This window comes from Canis lupus, chromosome 6, assembly GCF_003254725.2.
Source record: "Canis lupus dingo isolate Sandy chromosome 6, ASM325472v2, whole genome shotgun sequence".
Taxonomy (NCBI): Eukaryota; Metazoa; Chordata; class Mammalia; order Carnivora; family Canidae; genus Canis; species Canis lupus.
In genome coordinates this window covers 19,035,389-19,052,018 of record NC_064248.1, presented here as the reverse complement: position 1 = coordinate 19,052,018, position 16,630 = coordinate 19,035,389, and the positions used below count along the sequence as shown (strand labels likewise).

The following is a 16,630-nucleotide window of genomic DNA, read 5'->3' as shown; positions in this document are numbered from 1 at the left end:
CGCCCCCCTGCACCTTCCCTAGCTGTCCACCCTCCCACGCCTGGGGGTAGGAGGCCCCTTAAAAGTCTTTCCTTCCTGCCCCTGGTTCCTGGATCAGCTTGCCAGAGAGGAAGGGGGTGTCACTTCCTCAGATTCCACCTGGAGTCCAGAACAGTCGCAGTAGACCAAGTTTCAGAAATGGGGCGATCTGGAGCCTTCCCACCTGCCTTAGAACGGTCACAGGTGAAGAGCTCCAGGTGAAGACGGTCCAGTGTTAGAGGGACCACTGTTTCCAAGCTGAAGGCTTCTAGAAGCCTCCTTGTTGTTGTTTTTTTTTTTTTAAGATTTTATTTATTCATAAGAGACAGAGAGGGAGAGAGAGAGAGAGGCAGAGACACAGGCAGAGGGAGAAGCAGGCTCCCCGCAGGGAGCCTGATGTGGGACTCGATCCTGGGACTCCAGGATTTCACCCTGGACCAAAGGCAGGCGCTAAAGCGCTGAGCCACCCAGGGATCCCCAGCCTCCTGTTTAGAGCAGTGGAGAGTTCCCCAATGGCCTCCAATTCAGAACAGTCGTGGCCAAAGACTTCTAGAATGATCCATCCTTCAGGGCGGGCCCAGTTGAAGCATTTCATACATGCGGCTGTTTGGAATGTCCCCTGTGGAAGACTTCCAGAGGTATCCACGGCTGAGATGCCTGCGGTCGAAGGCTTCCAGAAATGCCCGCTCTTGAGAAGGTGCACAGAGGGACAGTCCACAAAGTGTCCGCTGTCTGGAATGCTGCCGGTTAAAGATTCCCAGGAGGGGCCATCCTGCTCCCGGGACCATCCAGGTCCTCGCAGGGCAGGGCCCCAGCCGGGACAGTGAGGGGAGAGCTGGGGTCGGTCAGAGAGAAACGAGGTTCAGGCGGCGCCCGTGGCTCTGAACCGCCCACACCCGAGTGGCCGCGACTCAAGCTGAGCCTGGGTCCTGCGGCAGGGGACGCTCGGCCCCTTCGTGGTGCTTCTGCTGGAGGCGGGGCTGGCCTGGCTGGTCCTGACCCGTGCGTCCTCTCCCTGTGCCGGCAGAGCCCGGGGAGAAAGCTGATCTCCGTGGACTCGAGAAGCGTCTCTCTCCTCCCCTTGGAGTTCCAGGGTGACTCGAGCTACGAGCTCCAGGTGCGCGCAGGGCCCCAGCCCGGCTCCAACTTCCAGGGGACCTGGAGCGAGTGGAGTGACTCCGTCACCTTTCACACCCAGCCGGAAGGTAGGCGTGACTCCCGGCGGGCGCTTGCTGCTCCTCCTAACTCTGTGCACGACCATCTCCATTTTGCGGGTGGGAACACGGAGGCCCAGAGGGTTGGAGTGTCGCTTGCCTGGGGTGGGGGTGGGAGCAGGAACCCAGACCACCTCACTGCAAGGCACCTGCCCGGACCCCGTGCCCACTGCACCCGCCCCACGTGGCGTCTGGTTAGAGGTTGGTTCCACGTTACCCAGTGTCTGTTCCCTCCCAGAGATAAAGGGAAGCCAGCACACGTACCTGCTCTACCTCCTCCTGGTCATCATACTCCCCATCCTCGTCTTCTTAGGCCTGAAGATCCACCTGCCTTGGAGGTGAGGCCAGGGAGGCAGGGAGGCAGGGAGCGGGTGGGGCTGGGCCACAAGCCTCTCTGGGGCTGCCCAGGGTTGGGGGAACACAACCTGGCGTCGAGACACTGATAATGGGAAACAGCTCCTGTTTACCCAACCTCATGAGCAGGACATCTGGTACTCCCCTCCCCTGGGCGACAGGGGAAGGCCAAGGGCTGCGGAGCTTTCAGAGAGCTTGCCCGAGGCCGCGCGGCTCTGAAGTGAGGCAGTAGATTTTGAGCCCGTGCTCAGGACAGGGACCTGGGCTATGATCTTGTCCAGCGAATTTTATGCTTTGCGTCCCAAGGGGCACGGGGTGGGGGCGGTGGTGGTGGCAAAGGGTTGGTGTGATCGTCCACACCCTGCCACCCCCGCCCTTCTGCTCCAACCAGGGCTCTTGCTTTCATCCATTTATATACCGGGTTTCTGCTGAATGTTGCCACTGATTAAAATGATAACCTAAAGCTCCCCTGGAGGCAAGCGCTGCAGTGAGGGTTTGCTGAGCCCTGGGAGGGGGGTGTGTGGGGTGGGGTGGGGGAAGGGGAGGGGAGGGGATCAGCACAATTTGTTCATCTTCATTCAGAGGTTTTGGCAAAGACGGAGGCAGAGAGGCTAGAGGGGGACGGAGAGCGATCCGAATGATAATGAGTATCACGGGGCGCTGTCGCGCTGTCGCGCTGTCGAGGTCCTGGGGTGCTGTGCAGACGCCCCGTGGAACTGGCTGTCTGCTCATCCTCAGTTGTAGAGGAGGAAGTTGAGGCTCAGCACGGAACAGGCAGCCAAGCACTCAACCCCCAGGCACCCTCACCAGACTTGCTGCCCCCATTTTAGGGATGTGGAAACTGAGGCCCTGGGGCAGAGGGGTGGGAGGGAGGTGCATGGGTGAGCTTTGGGAGGGGCCGAGTCTCCTGCAGGACAAAGCTGGGGAGCCCCTGAGCTGGGGGGGTGCAGGCTGCTCCCCCTGCGGGGACGGTGAGGGCTCACCTGGTCTCCGCCCCCCAGGCTGTGGAAGAAGGTGTGGGGGCAGGTGCCCAGCCCGCAGAAGTTCTTCCAGCCCCTCTACGTGGGCCACAGCGGGGACTTCAAGGTGAGTGCCCGCCTGCCCCTGCTGCGCCCGCGGAGCCTCTGCCCTCTGGGAGCTGAGCTCCACCGCCCCAGGACCCCAGCCGCACCCTGCAGGCCCCAGCCTGGCCTCCGTCTCCGCACCTGCAAAGTGCAGGAAATAATCCGGGTGGGGGCAGAACTGGCATAAGAATGACACAGAATCAGGCAGCGTCTCCCAACCGGGATGTCGTTTGGGGGAGGGGGCGGGCCGGGTGGTGGCCGGAGCCACACACCGGCCTCCTGGTCCTTTGTCAGAAGCCCTGGGAGGGAGGTAGAGATGGAGCAGGTTCTGGGAAGGGTGTGGATGGCCCCACCTGCAAACTACGCCCCTGCCGAGCCCCAACCACCCATCACCCGCCGGCACCCACGGTTGTCTGTGCCCATTTACCGCTCAACACCCACCCAGCGTGGGAGGGCCCGCCGCAGAGAGGATGTGGTGACTGGTGGGGCCAGGGGAGGGGGCAGCCCGCCCACTCCAGCCGAGCCTGGATGTCAGGAAACGCGGACCAGAGCCCGGCTGAGCTCCTGCTGTCTGCCCTGCCCGGCGCTGCACCTGCACCGAGCGCCCTCTGCCTTCTGCCCCTTCCACCCTGATTGCCCCCCGCCCCCCAGGGAGGGGCTGCTCCATCATCCACAGGGCACCCTGGGGAGACGGAGGCTCAGAGCGGGGAGCAGGGGAGCAGCCTGGACCCCCCCTCCCCGGGAGAGAGACTTTCCTGCTTCCTCTGTACCGTTTCGGAAGCTCAGAGACCACAACGATCTGGTGTTTACTTCCCCGATGCTCACGGAACGGGTGCCCGGCACGCTGCGGGGAGCGTCAGAGATGTGAACGCATCTGCTCCTCACTACAGCCTGTGGAGTGGGCGCTGCTGGCAGATGGGGGGCCTCATCGGGGTCCTGAGATGTTTTCTTTTTTTTTTTTTTAAAGATTTTATTTATTTATTCATGAGAGACACAGGCAGAGGGAGAAGCAGCTCCATGCAGGGAGCTCAATGCGGGACTCGATCCCAGGACCCCGGGATCGCGCCCTGAGCTGAAGGCAGATGCTCGACCACTGAGCCACCCAGACGTCCCCACCCTCAGATATTTTCTGAGGCACTAGGCTCAAAACGAGGGGGATTCTGGTTCTTAGGGGGTTTCACTGCCTGAGACTGTCAGATGGGGACCTGTGTCATGAGTGGGACCCCTGGCCAGCGAGGGCGTGGGGGCCGCTGTCGCCTCACATCCCTTACCCACCAAGCACCCGGAGGCCTTTCTAAGTGGCTTGTCACTGATTGACTCCTCGTGTTCATTTGGTTAATAAACATTTATTGGGTACCTACAAACTGAGGCACCCTGTGAGCCTCCAGGGATGACTGTGACCAGAAGGATTAGTTGAGGCTACTGCCCCTGCCAAGTGTCCACTCTTGTGGGGACACCAGCAGGAGGATGTTAGTTTTCAAGGACTGTCCCAGAGGAAATGAAACAGGGGGCCAGTGGTGGTTCTGTCACCCAGAGCTCAGGCCCTCCCGCCACCTATGTCCCTATAAGCTCAGGAAGCTTGGCCCCCGACCCAGGCCCTATGCAGACCCCAGGCCACCGAGCATGGATTGTCGGACAGGCTACGGAGGGCTGTGGCTCCTCCTGCAGGTGGACAGAGGGACAGTGGTGAGGAGCGTCCCTGGATAGGGGCGCACCACGGTTCTGACCCCTGGCACTCTCTTTTTCCCCTCGTGGTGTCTCTGTGTCTGTCCATACCCTCCTTGCACCCATCCCGTCATGACCGTCCCCCCTTCCTCCCTCACAGAAATGGGTGGGTGCACGCTTCACCGCCTCCAGCCTGGAGCTGGGCCCCCGGAGCCCCGAGGCGCTCTCCTCCCTGGAGCTGTACTACTGCTGCCCTGCGCAGAGCGCCAGCAAGGGGCTGGAGTCCACGCAGCTGCCGGAGCCCACGGACCTGCTGGAAGCCGACGGGGGGCCCGAGCTGGGGGGCTTCTGGGTCCCAGCCCCCTCCACTGCCGGCAGCGTGGGTGGCTCAGCTTATAGCCAGGAGAGGGACCGGCCATACGGCGTTGTGTCCATTGACACGGTGACCGTGGCAGACACAGAAGGGCCGTGTGCGTGGTCCTGCACCTGTGGGGCTGACGGCTACCCAGCCCTGAACTTGGACGCCAGCCTGGAGCCCGGCTCCGGCACTGAGGATCCGCTCTTGGACACAGGGACTACGGTCCTATCCTGTGGCTGCGTCTCAACCGGTGGCCTCGCCGGGCTGGGAGGCCCCCCGGGCAGCCTCCTCGACAGGCTACAGCTGCCCCTGGAGGACGAGGCAGGTTGGACGCCGGGGCCGCCCTGGAGCGGCAGGCCACCCCGAGGGGTGTCGGACAGTGAAGCGGGCTCGCCTCCCGCCGGCCTGGACATGGACACTTTCGACAGTGGCTTCGCGGGCTCGGACTGTGGCAGCCCTGTGGAGTGTGACTTCACCAGCGCTGGGGATGAAGGGCCCCCCAGGAGCTACCTCCGCCAGTGGGTGGTCATGGCCCCTCCACCCGAGGGACCAGGGCCCCAGGCCAGCGAGTGAGGCTGACGGGCTGTCCAGAGCTGGTTGAGCCACTGGGCCCTGAGCCAGAGATGGGGTCCCTGGGGCCGTGCGGTGAAGATAGGGCCCCTGAGCCTGGTTGACAGTGTGCATGTGTGACCCAGGTGCACACCGGTGTGTCTGTGTGTGTGAGCAACACATGTGCCCGTGGACATGGAGCATGCCCGTGGTGATACCATGTGCCCAAGGCCACCCGCGTCTGTGCCTACAGGAGCTCCCTGTGTGCACGAATGTGAGAAGTGTGCGTTACTGGCACTGTGTGCACACGATGCCTGCCTCCCTCCTTTCCAGACAGGGGGCAGCCCCCAGGTCACATGCTGAGAGGCTGGTCCAGTGTTGCCCACAGGGCCTGCATAGACCAGGGCACCACCTGCGATGGGCACCAGTCCCAACCCTGCAGATCCTGCCTCCAGGAGCTTTTTCATTCCTCAGGGGGAGGGGAAGAGGTTGGGGTGAGTTCACTGTGACCCTGGGTTACAGAAAGGTTTGTGGGGGCCTGTGGACCTAGGCTTGGATCCCAACTGAGCCAACTTGGGCAAGCCGCTTCCCCTCTCTGGGCTGGAGTTTCCTGTCTGGACTTGGTGTTGGGGTGGCAGGTGGCATGACGCACCTTGGGGAGAAATCGGCGAGGTCACCCACTGTACAGGCTGCAGCAGAGCAGACCCTCAATAAATGCAGCTTCCTTCCTTCTGGGGCCCAGATCAAGGCTTGTGCTGGAGGTGGGCGGGGGTGAGAAACCAGCCTGGGCTTGGGCGCCCGCCAGTGGGCTGCCCGTCCTGCAGATGGGCACCCCGGGGGGTTTCCAGGCTTCAAGTCAGCCCGTCTCTTAGGAACAGCCCCCACCAGCCAAGATTTCTTTTTCTGGTTCCTGTTGCTCACTTGGTTATTCCCTCTATGCACCCAATAAATACTTCTCGGGTACAAGTACGTGCCCAGACCCTGTGCGGGGTTCTGAGGTACGTTGGGTGGGGGGAAGAGACCTCCTTTGGCACTCGTGGTGGGGGAGGGGCAGGAAGGAATCAGCGGCGATGACCCCACGCTCAGTGCCTTAGGCATCTTATTTGCTCATCCCCAGGAATTAGGGGGCAGTTAAGTTTCTGTTGAAGATTTTTTTTAAGATTTTATTTATTTCAGAGAGAGAGAGACAGAGATAGCGAGATAGAGCACAAGAAGGGGCAGTGGCAGAAGGAGAGAAAAGGGAGAAGCAGGCTCCCTGCTTAGCAGGGAGCCCGATGCCAGGCTCCATCCCAGGGCTCTGGGGCAGACATTTAACCAACTGAGCCACCCAGGCGCCCCTTGTTGACTTCCCAGAGAGTCTGTTCAAATGTGAATTAAAAGCTAAGAAAATACATCTTAGCCACATTTGAAGGTGCCTAACCGAACACCAGCTTTGGACAGGAGCTAGACCTCAGTGCTAACAGGTTGCATGCAGCTCCTACTTAAAAAAACAAAACAAAACAAAACAAGAACCTAGACTGTCTTCCCTATCAGCGTGCTCACCTTCACAGGCATTTGTTTTCAAGACCAGGAAGCAGGGTCAAGGAGGCAGAGAGTCCGATTGAGCCAGCCCTCGCTCTTGGAGCCCCAGGGGGCATCCCCACCCTGGCCTGGAACTGCCTGGGCCCATCTTTCTCCCAGGAGGCCAGGCTGCCAGGCAGGACCTGAAGGAGAAAGCTCTGGTTTGTCTCTCCTCTTGGGTGAGTCTGAGCTACAAGTTGGTGGAAGTCAGTCCTGCCAAAAGCCTCACTGTGATTCATCTGTAAAATGGGGTGGTTGGGGGAAGTCCCTGAGAGAGTCCTTGGTGCTGAAAGTTCTAGAACATTGATGGTTTCAACTGTGGGGCTGTTGACTTGGGACCAGAGTGAGGCTCAGATGGGAGCTCGAGTCTGACACGGGAGCTCTTGCACAAGTGAGCAGCTCTCACCATCCCCCACCGTCACCCTGGGGACACTTGGGCCAAGGTGTGCTGTGGTTTCCACATCCTCTTGGGGGCAGTGGGTTCCAGAGGCCACCTGAACCGCCGGCTCCCTGGGGGAAGGAGCTCAGCTCTTCCGTGCACGGGGCTCTGGGCCAGGGCACTGGGGAGGGGACACCCGGGACGCTGATGCCAGGCCTGGGGCTTGGTGGGGGGCTCTGGCCTGGACCAGACATGAGTACCCATCACTTCCATCTCTGCAGGGGACTCAGCTCATCTGCAGGGTGCAAAACGGAGGCAAGAGCTGGCCTTCCTGGGAGGGTGGATTAGCAGGAGGTGGTGGGTGGATGACAGAGGGACCGGTGGTTGCATTGGTGGGCGGACAGATGGATAGATGGAGAAGGGACAGCGCTGATGGACAGGTGGAAACAGCTGCTAGATACCAAGCTCGTAAGTCAAACAGATGCTCCGTGAGGGCAACAACATCCCCTATTTTGTTCACTGCCCTCCCTCCAGCCCGGCACGTAGAAGGCACTCAAGCCCTATTTGTAGTGTGTTGTGTGTGCTTTCCTTCCACGGCGTAGACACTTCCACCATGGCCCATTCCAAGCTACCAACCTGACAACTCGAAGTGTGATTGGGAGGAGATGTGTGTCATCAGCTCTCCTGGCTAATCCGAGCCAGCCCCAGCATGCCACTCATGGGAGCCCCGAGGGGCATCAGGAGGGGCTGGTGGGCTTCAGGGAGGAGGTGGTGTTTGTTGGGACCTTGAAAAAGGAATCAGAGTTGTTAGCTGCACCAGCTCTTTGGGCAGAAGGAAGAACTTGAGCTGGGCCTGGAGGTGTGACAGAGGGGAGAGCCTGGAGATGGGGAAGGTGGCTCTTTGGCCCCCCAGAGTCCAGGCTAGAATTGCTAATGAGTCTCCTAAGAGTCAGGAGGATTGTTAGCAACGCCAGGTGCATGGAAGCCACGTTCTACTCCTGGGCCAGCTCTCTCCCATCTGCAGGGGCTGAGAGGGCAGGGCTGTCCGTGTGACAAATGAAGTGAAGGGGCACAACGGGCAGGGGCTTGCTTGCCTGAGGTCACGTACCAGATTAAAGATGAACATGAACATGAACTCTAGTCTCCTGACACCAAATGCAGCTCTTCCTCCCCTTGCTCTGCTGAAAGGGACCAAGGTTAAGAGGGAACAAAGTCTTAGCAAACGCCCATGAGGTGCCTGCTGCTTCTGTCCGTGCAGCATCGTTGTGGGGCAGCTGGGAGTGGCCGACAGAGCATTCTGCGCACGCCTCCCCCCCTCCCCCCCGCTGGTTCTGAGACCTACACATGACCTGAACCGGTCCATGCACTCTTTCTGCTGGGACTGCTCAGTGGTAGGGATGGACTAGCCTGGGGTTGTGGGCACCAGGAAAGAACAGCTCACCTGGGAGGAGGCCAACATATAAGAATGCAGAGCTGAGAATGGAGATAGATTTCTGGTAATATCTCTTGAGCTCCTGGATCCAGCCATGCCTGAAACTATATCCCCCTGGACTTTTGAGGTACGAGTGTGGAAGTCATTATGCTGTTCACCAAATATTTGCAGCTCTTCGTCTTCTGTCTCCCCTCTCCCCCTGGGATTAGCCAGGGAGTTGTCAGCAGAAGTGCTAAGTCTCACTTCTGAACCAGAACAGGTACCTGACCGTCGTGATGTCCTCTGGAGTGTTGTTCCTCTCTGCCACTGGGCACTGTGACAGATGAGTTGGTGGCTGCTCCATCAGCCTGGGTCCTGGCATGAGGCAATGCAGAGAGCAGAGCCTCTGGTTTACCCAAGATGGACGTGTATCGTGACCAAGAGATAAATCCCTGTTGTAACCCACCGAGGGCTGGGGGCTGTTTGTTAGCACCGCAAAACCCAGCCTGTCCTGACTGGGCTGATGAGCTGCGAGTTTCCCCTTTTTGCTTAAGTGGGTCCGAGATGGGTTTGTGTCACCTGCGGCGGGAAGTGTCCTAGCATAAGGAGGACTCTCCTCCCAACCTGAGGAAGGACCACATTCAAAGGGGCTAGGGGACCAGGCTCCATCCCTTCTCATGAATGACCTTGGGCGGCCGGCCGCCTGATGTCTCTGAGCCTCAATTTCCTCCTCCTAAAGTGGGGGCAGCCACCAGCCCCTGGGCTTGCTGGGAGGAACTCTGTGTCTGGGAGGAATGGCTCACCCAGGTTGAGGCCCACACAAGGAAGCAGAGCTGGGTGTCTTCCCCTAGGATCCCCTGTTGGAGGGGAAGCCTCTTCCGCTCTCCCACTTGGGACTGGGTGTGGGGACTGGCCGCTGGCACCACGTGTGGCACATTTCCAGGGCAGCCGCCCAGGAGCACGGTCAGAGAACCAGGGACAGGAAAGACAGAGCAGTGAACACATGCAACCTGCCTCCCGGGAGCCCATCACACCTGGAGAACAGGAGGAAGAGGTAACAGTCAGGAAACATCAAGCCACGAAAGGATAACAAGAGGAGTCAGTGCTGCAGGACCTCCGCGGGGCCCCTCATTCAAAACCACCACGCCCCACTCACTTAGTTTTGTTTTTTTCTCCCTCATAATATTAAGCTCTAACTTAGGTCTCTTACGGATTTGTCGGGTTTACTGTCGATCCCGCTAGCACGGGGGTTTTGTCTGTTTTATTTGCTGCTGTGTCTCAGAGCCCAGAACAGTGCCTGGCACATAGCTGGTGCTCAGCAGATGCTGGATGGATGGACGTGTGAGTCAATCAGTAATAAGGCAGCAGGCAGAGAGGAAGGAGGGGACTGGGCCCAGGAGGGAGCCACCTGCCCCGGACCTGGAAATGCCTGATAATGGGACACAGAGATGAAGACCGGGGCCTCCTTGCAAGTCTATATGTGGAGCAAAGGGCCCTCTCCCGTTGCTCACACCACGGGGCAGGAAGGGGTCTTTCCCCCATCCCTAGTGGCAATGGATCTGAGGGGTTTTCTTTTAACATTGGTGGCCCCAGGGAAGAAACCTTCTCATTCTGCAGTTTAAGGGGTCTCCTCCTAGGGTAACGCCAGCTGCTCACCCCAGAGGAAACCCCACCTCTGGCAAGTGGCGTGAGGGGGAAGGCTTTGGGGCTGCACGGCCTGAGCTGGCCTGCCAGCACATCCACCCACCCGCTTCCAGCTTGCAGAAGTGACTTACTTTCTCTCTCTGTGCCTCAGTTCCTTCAAACACAAATGGGCATACTGAGCGGCGCGGCAGGAGTTAATCTGTGTAAAGGGCCAAGAATGGTGTCGGGCACACGGCAAGTGCTCAGAGAGCGTTGTTATTGCTTTATCGTCATTTCTGTGGACGAGTCCACCGCTCCCCCCGGCCCAGTCCCAGCAAGCTTTTCCTGATCTCAACAGCGAAGCTGGACAGGTTGCTGCGGACACCGGGAGAGCAAGAATGAACCAGCCGCGAACAGAGCCGTTGGGCTGCTGCTGCCACCTGCTGGTGACCGCTCGAACCTGGCCGAGGCGTCCCCGCGGCAGCGCCCTCCAGCTCTGTGCTCTAGACTCTCATCTGCCAAGGGCTGCGTCAGGTGGCTTATACGGGTGGCCCTAGACAGTGGTCAGAGCGACCCCCTGCAGCGGGAGTATGGTGATGAGGACACAAGGCGAACTGACAGGCTCCTATTTTAATTCAACAAGGGCTGACTTCTGGTTGGGTGGCTGGATGTGCACAGGGCACTGGGCGGTGGGGGTGGGGAGATGTCAGTAAGCAGGGAGGTCACGCGTGCACACACAGACGGGCAGCGCGTATACACACATACAGGTCTGTACACAGATCCACATCCACACATACCCCACACCTATGTGCACAACTGGAAAATCCCTGGCAGAAGCGGGTCGAGGGCTCAAGGGAAGGCTGGGGAGTCAGGGGAAGTCAGAGGGTGGAGACCACTCTCAGCCCAGGCCAGAAAGGAGGCAGGAAGGGGAGCAGGGGGACCCGGAGGAGGCCCAGCAGCAGGCAGGAGGGTGCAAGATCTGAGAGGACGCAAGACAGGAGGGAGGCGGAGGCTCAGAAGGCAGAGGAGGATGCTGAGCGGGGTGGGGGGAACCAGGAACAGTGGTGTCCACCGTCAGGGAAAGGAGGGAATAAATTCAAGCATCTGTGCTGACACACCTGCTGGTGAGGGGGAGGTGGCTCTCCATGTGCTGATGCATGCACGCCAGGGACACTGCTGGGGGAGCCCAGGGAGCTTCATCAGTGGGACATTTGATGTAAAAATGGCATCAGGCCCATGTTTCCTTACATTACATGTGTGTAAATGCAAAGAAAAAGGTCTTAAGGGGAAAGGAGCCTGGAGGTTTAAGTCTTACCTGTACTAAGCGTTTTAAAGAGAATGCATTACCACGTCACTGATGTAAGTTGAAAGGAAGAAGAACCAAAAGACTTGGCTGAGAATGCCCAGGTGGCTCAGCGGTTTAGCGCCTGCCTTCAGCCCGGGGCGTGGTACTGGGGCCCCAGGATCGAGTCCCGTGTCGGTCTCCCTGCATGGAGCCTGTTTCTCCCTCTGCCTGTGTCTCTGTGTCTCTCATGAATAAATAAACAAATCTTTAGGAATAAAGAGTTGGCTGGAGGAACAGGACACGAAGCACAGAGCCACAGGTGTCCAGGCCCTATAGTTCCAGCCTCCTGTGAGTGGCAAGCTAGGGTGAATGGGGTGTGCGCCTCTGCGGTTGGTGTCCCTGCTCATTCTCCCTGCCTTTTGTTTGGGATTCAGTCTAAATGTGAATTCTTTCCCACCCTTCATACACACTTGTTTTCCAGATGGGTGGTTAGACAGATGGATGGACGGATGGATAGACGATGGGTGGTGGGTGAATGGATGGGTGGATGGATGGGTGGATGGACAAACAGACGTGGACAGATGCACAGGTGGGCAGAAGGAGGGAGAGAACAGGTCCCCCTTGCACAGAATGGCTGCTGTGGAATGTGGAGCCATGATCACAGAAGCCCATCTGTCCACTGAATGACTGCCCCCCTCGTCCCTATGTCCCAATCTCTAGAACACAGGCCCAAACCAACCCTCATGTGCAGGGACAGACCAGATCAACCGTGCCTGCGCTTGGTATTCTTCAGTGCCTCTGGTCCTCCTGTGAGGGCGATAGTCCCTCCCCATTTTTCAGATGGGAAAAGCAAGGATCGGAGATGTGAGTTGTTGAGACTGGGTGCCCGTAACCCTACCTTTCTTCCACTGCTTGACAGGTTCCCAAACAATTGGCATCTGTAAAGTATTTTCTGTTCATAAAGCAGAGAACACTCCTTCTTCTATCTGATCTCAACACCCCCCAACCCCAACTCTAGTCTTTTTATACTTGAGTAAAAATGAGAGAGAGAAAAAAAATAATGTAAGACTTGGCCAGGTCGTGGCTGTGCTGGGGTGGGGCTCACTCTCAGACTCTCCATCATGTGTTCCATCCTGCCCCCCACCACCCCAGAGTCTGGTCTCGGGACAGAAACACGGGGCCCTGAGGTCAAACATGCGCAGGCGGGCTGCTTTTGTTGGGGGTAGAAGCTGGTGGGCATGAGGCTGGGCCAGGGCAGACCTGACGGTGGAGGGGGCACGTCCCACAATCCCCACCCCCCACTGCCCTGTGTGGTGTTGCTGGATCTCTCCAGGTTTTAAGAAGTTAGAAGTTTGAATTTTTAAAATATGTGAAATGTCCAAATTTTTTTTTTTAATTTTTATTTATTTATGATAGTCACAGAGAGAGAGAGAGAGGCGCAGAGACACAGGCAGAGGGAGAAGCAGGCTCCATGCACCGGGAGCCCGATGTGGGATTCGATCCCGGGTCTCCAGGATCGCGCCCTGGGCCAAAGGCAGGCGCCAAACCGCTGCACCACCCAGGGATCCCGAAATGTCCAATTTTTAAAAAGTGTCGGCAGCTAACATACATATAAGAAAGTAAGAAGAGAAGAAAGAAAAGAAGGGAGGGATGAAGAGAAAGACACACAGAGAGAGGGAGGGAGGGAAGAAAAAGAAGGGGAGTGGGGGGAGGGGAGGGCTAAAGAGAACTTCCATTGCCCAACCCAGATCATTGTGACCCCGGGGACCTGCTGGCCTGGCCCTGCGTGGCACACCCACACGAGCTTCTCCGTGGAGACACAGGCCTGGGCCCCGCGGCGGAGGAGGAAGGGCTGTGGAGCAGAGGTGGGCAGTGCGGCTGTGCCCAGGGCGGGCTGGCCCCCTCTTCCTGTGGTTTTACTGGGAGCACGGATTCCTTTCAGCCATCCTGCAGCTGAAAGCAGGGACTCCCTCAGGGGATCAGCGATTCTTTAGGAAAACACACCAAACTAAATGCATTTTACTTCACTTTAATTACAAAATAAATAAATACATGCAAGGTATTTGTTTAAAGAGAAAAGAAGTGAAAAGAACAAACCAACCCCAGGCCCGCATGGCTGCTCCACTCCAGCCAGCGGGAAAGATGCCCACCCCCCGCTGGAGGACTGACGGGTGTCTTGCCAGGTAAACAAGGGAGCCCCAGGCTCCCCTCTGGGTGCCTCAGTTCCAGCCTCAGGGGCAGATGTCCTGCCTGGAGAGCAGTCAGTCCCGGTTGGGGCCCTGGGTGGCAAGACACATGGCCCCTGTTCTGACACACCCTACATGAGGCCCTGCCACTTGGGGCCCTTGGGCTTCCTGCCATGGTGGCAAGAATCTGTAATGCGAGGGGTGAGCCATGCAAGCTCACAACCCCTCATGGGCCAAAGGATGACAACGCTGAGGTCCATCTGGAAGGCACAGGGGCCCCAGGCAGGCAGCTCTGTTCCCAACGGTGGAGGCCCTTGGAGGCCAAGCCTGCTAGAGCCTCTCAAACTCACCACAACCCCAGTTCCACAGAGAAGGCAGGCAGCGATGAGAGAGTGGGATCCATGCCTGCAGCCACGGCTAAGAGGCCCTGGGAATGAGAGAGGGAGAGGGAGAGCAGGGACCCAAGCCTTCCTTACAAAGCTCCCAGTGGGAACGGGTAGGGCCCTCAGTCCGGGAAGGACCCCGGAACAGGCGGACAGGTGGCCCTCTTCTAAGTTCCAGGCCAGAGGCTTGGCACAGACCTGTCTCTGTGCACCGGGCGGGGTGCAGCACACGAGCCCCCTGGGGTCACTCCCTCCGCAGGAAGGGGTCGTGGTGACCGCACGTGCCTCATAAGTGGACCCACTTGTTCCAGTTGATCTCATGGGGGAACACACGTCCCAGCCGCAGGGTGCAGTCCAGCGTGGGCTCGTAGAACACGGTGGGGCTCTCGCTCGGGCTGGAGGGCTCCTGGGCCTCCAGGACCCGGGGCTTGGAGAAGAGAGAGACGGCTGTGGGCCTTCTCAGCGAGCACTTCTTAATGCAGCCTAGGGATTCCAGGCCCTAGAGAAAGGGAACACTCAGGGTGACGGGCGCACTCGTAGCCTGCGTCCTCTGTCCCACCCTGGCATCTGCAGGAAGCCCAGGACGAGGGCGGGGGCTGCGGGGCCCAGGGGAGAGTGCTGAGGTCAGGGTGGGAGCCAGTCAGTGCTAACAGGGCAGAAGCGGGAAGACAGGTGTGGGGCTCATTGTGGTCGGCCTGGCAGCCTCGGGGGACAGGGAGCTCACCCCTCTGGGCAAGTCTGAGCGGGGAGATGAAGGAACTAAGGGATTCATGGGAGCTGCCCGGCTCTCTGGGGCTAAGCCTGTGGCACCCTCAGGCCGAAGCTAGGAATTTTCTGACAGTCTGCCCCCCAAGCCCTGAGGCTGAACCTGAGGCTGAAGCAGGGGCCGAGGAGGAGGGAGCGGAGGAGGGAGCCGCGGTGGGAGGCCTGCCCCAGCCCAGGCCAGCCCAGCTGCACCTGGAGCAGCTCCAGCACGGCGACGGGCTGCAGGACGCCCTGGTAGTGCTGCAGCAGGCAGCTCTCGGGAATGCCGGGCCTGCTCATGATGTGATAGAGCAAGGCCTCCATCATGCCCTTGCACACTGGTATGTTCAGGTGGCCGTCCACGATGCGCCACGGGCGGGCGATGAACGAGATGCTCTCGCAGTCCCTGCAGGGGCGGCATGTGGGGGGCAGGCTCGGTCCCCCACTCCAGAGATGGGATGCCGAGCTCTGGGCAGTCGGCACCTGGCCCGCGTCTTGGGGCTGGGGGCCGGTTACCTTCTGCTCGTCCACTTCTTCCTTCCCATCCGGAATGACGGGTCCCAACCCCAGGGCCCAGGGTCACCGGCTCAGGAGACCCGCTCACACTCAGCCTTAATCAAGGCCGTGATGTGCCAACGTCCCCCACAGGACCCCTTGCTGGCATGGGAGGGAGAAGAGCTGATTTCTGGATTTACCAGCTCCAGCTGGGACCCAGGGCAACGGCTGACTCCTCATCAGGCCAAGCTCACAGAGGTGTGCACGTAGAAGCTCTACTTCTGTATCTTATACAGCAGTCCCCATCTTATCCCCAGTGACTGGTCTGCCACGGGGTCCAGGCACGGGAGGGGCCCAGGACCAGCTGGACACCTGGCTCTGACCACTGTGATGGGGCCCTGGGAGGGGCCGGTGGAGGGACACATGCACATGTGTAGGAGGCGCCCCTGCACCAGGAAGGCTCCCATGAAGCCCATGGTTCCAGATGGACCCCCACACAAGTCTGCACCTCTGGCCCTCACTCACAATCTGCAAGTAGCTCCTGCCTTGTTCCCCCAGCCAGTGGGACAACCAAAGTCCCACACGTTTCCAGGTCCCCAGGCCAAGAACCACTGCACCCGACTGTGGAAGATCTCCCTGTGATGCTCCCTACTGGGACCCTGGGGACAGATTCCCACCCTCACACCCGCACCCCGCCGCCTGGATCTGGGTACACACTCACTTTTCCCATGTCGTCTGGGAGACGCTACCAGCCACAGAACTCTCGGCCAAACCTGACAGAGAGGCAAAGGACACGAGACCTAAGAGGTGGGAGCCCATATCTTTCAACACGTACTCCTGGCTCTGGGGCTAAAGCCACGAACAATGGGACAGCAAGCCCCTTCCTCACAGAGCCCCAGCCCCCTCCCCCGCAACAGGCCCCTGGGGCTGAAGCCAGTGCGCCTAGAACAAAACAGGGCTGCGTCCAGGTGTGCAAGGGTCGGGGCGGGGGGCTTGTTCCCAGGGCCCCGGGGGGGGGCAAGTGAGCACCTCCTCTTCCACCCAGGAGCCCTGGCCACAGAGCTGTGTGGATAAACCCCTAAGGAAAACACCCCCAAGGAAACAAAGACAGCTCTAGAAACCACGTGAAGAGGCCAGTGTTGAGCAGAGGTAGGAGCATTCACGCCGCAGGAGAGGAACACGGCAGGTTTCCATTCCTGCACGCCTGCCAATCCCGACAGGAGGTGCGATGCCCCCTGCTCCGGCTGCTGTGCCCTTACACAAGTGCCTTCAGCCAACAGTGCTTTCCAGAACCCATGCTTGTCATTCACAGGCCTGCTCAGGCGTCCCTGAAGCCCTCTAG

The 16,630-nt window shown here is 59.3% G+C and overlaps 2 protein-coding genes and 1 long non-coding RNA gene across 7 annotated transcripts in view; 1 reads left to right on the top strand and 2 right to left on the bottom strand.

Annotated features, from left to right (window-relative positions):
• IL21R (interleukin 21 receptor) overlaps positions 1 to 6,188 on the top strand; it is a 35,874-nt gene extending 29,686 nt beyond the window's left edge. For both annotated transcript variants that reach the window (XM_025415658.3, XM_025415657.3), the window contains 4 exons: positions 1,046 to 1,223; positions 1,471 to 1,570; positions 2,588 to 2,672; positions 4,476 to 6,188. In XM_025415658.3, coding sequence (XP_025271443.1) covers positions 1,046 to 1,223; positions 1,471 to 1,570; positions 2,588 to 2,672; positions 4,476 to 5,246 — 1,134 coding nt within the window. In that variant the 3' untranslated portion in view covers positions 5,247 to 6,188. The remainder of the gene's footprint in view (positions 1 to 1,045; positions 1,224 to 1,470; positions 1,571 to 2,587; positions 2,673 to 4,475) is intronic.
• A 537-nt stretch (positions 6,189 to 6,725) lies between these two features.
• On the bottom strand, positions 6,726 to 10,837 carry LOC118355072 (uncharacterized). Of its 3 annotated transcripts, none has more exons than XR_004816757.2 (4): positions 10,348 to 10,837; positions 8,270 to 9,606; positions 7,798 to 7,946; positions 6,726 to 6,925 (listed from the first exon to the last, which is right to left on the bottom strand). It is a non-coding gene; the product is annotated as an uncharacterized LOC118355072 (long non-coding RNA). The 3 variants fall into 3 exon arrangements; XR_007411219.1 differs by having other exon boundaries at positions 7,798 to 8,947; positions 9,376 to 9,606; XR_007411218.1 differs by having other exon boundaries at positions 7,798 to 9,606.
• Positions 10,838 to 13,493: 2,656 nt separating this feature from the next.
• Positions 13,494 to 16,630, bottom strand: part of GTF3C1 (general transcription factor IIIC subunit 1) — a 73,515-nt gene continuing 70,378 nt past the window's right edge. For both annotated transcript variants that reach the window (XM_025415659.3, XM_025415660.3), the window contains 3 exons: positions 16,010 to 16,061; positions 15,007 to 15,199; positions 13,494 to 14,548 (listed from right to left, as the gene is read on the bottom strand). In XM_025415659.3, coding sequence (XP_025271444.1) covers positions 14,336 to 14,548; positions 15,007 to 15,199; positions 16,010 to 16,061 — 458 coding nt within the window. In that variant the 3' untranslated portion in view covers positions 13,494 to 14,335. The remainder of the gene's footprint in view (positions 14,549 to 15,006; positions 15,200 to 16,009; positions 16,062 to 16,630) is intronic.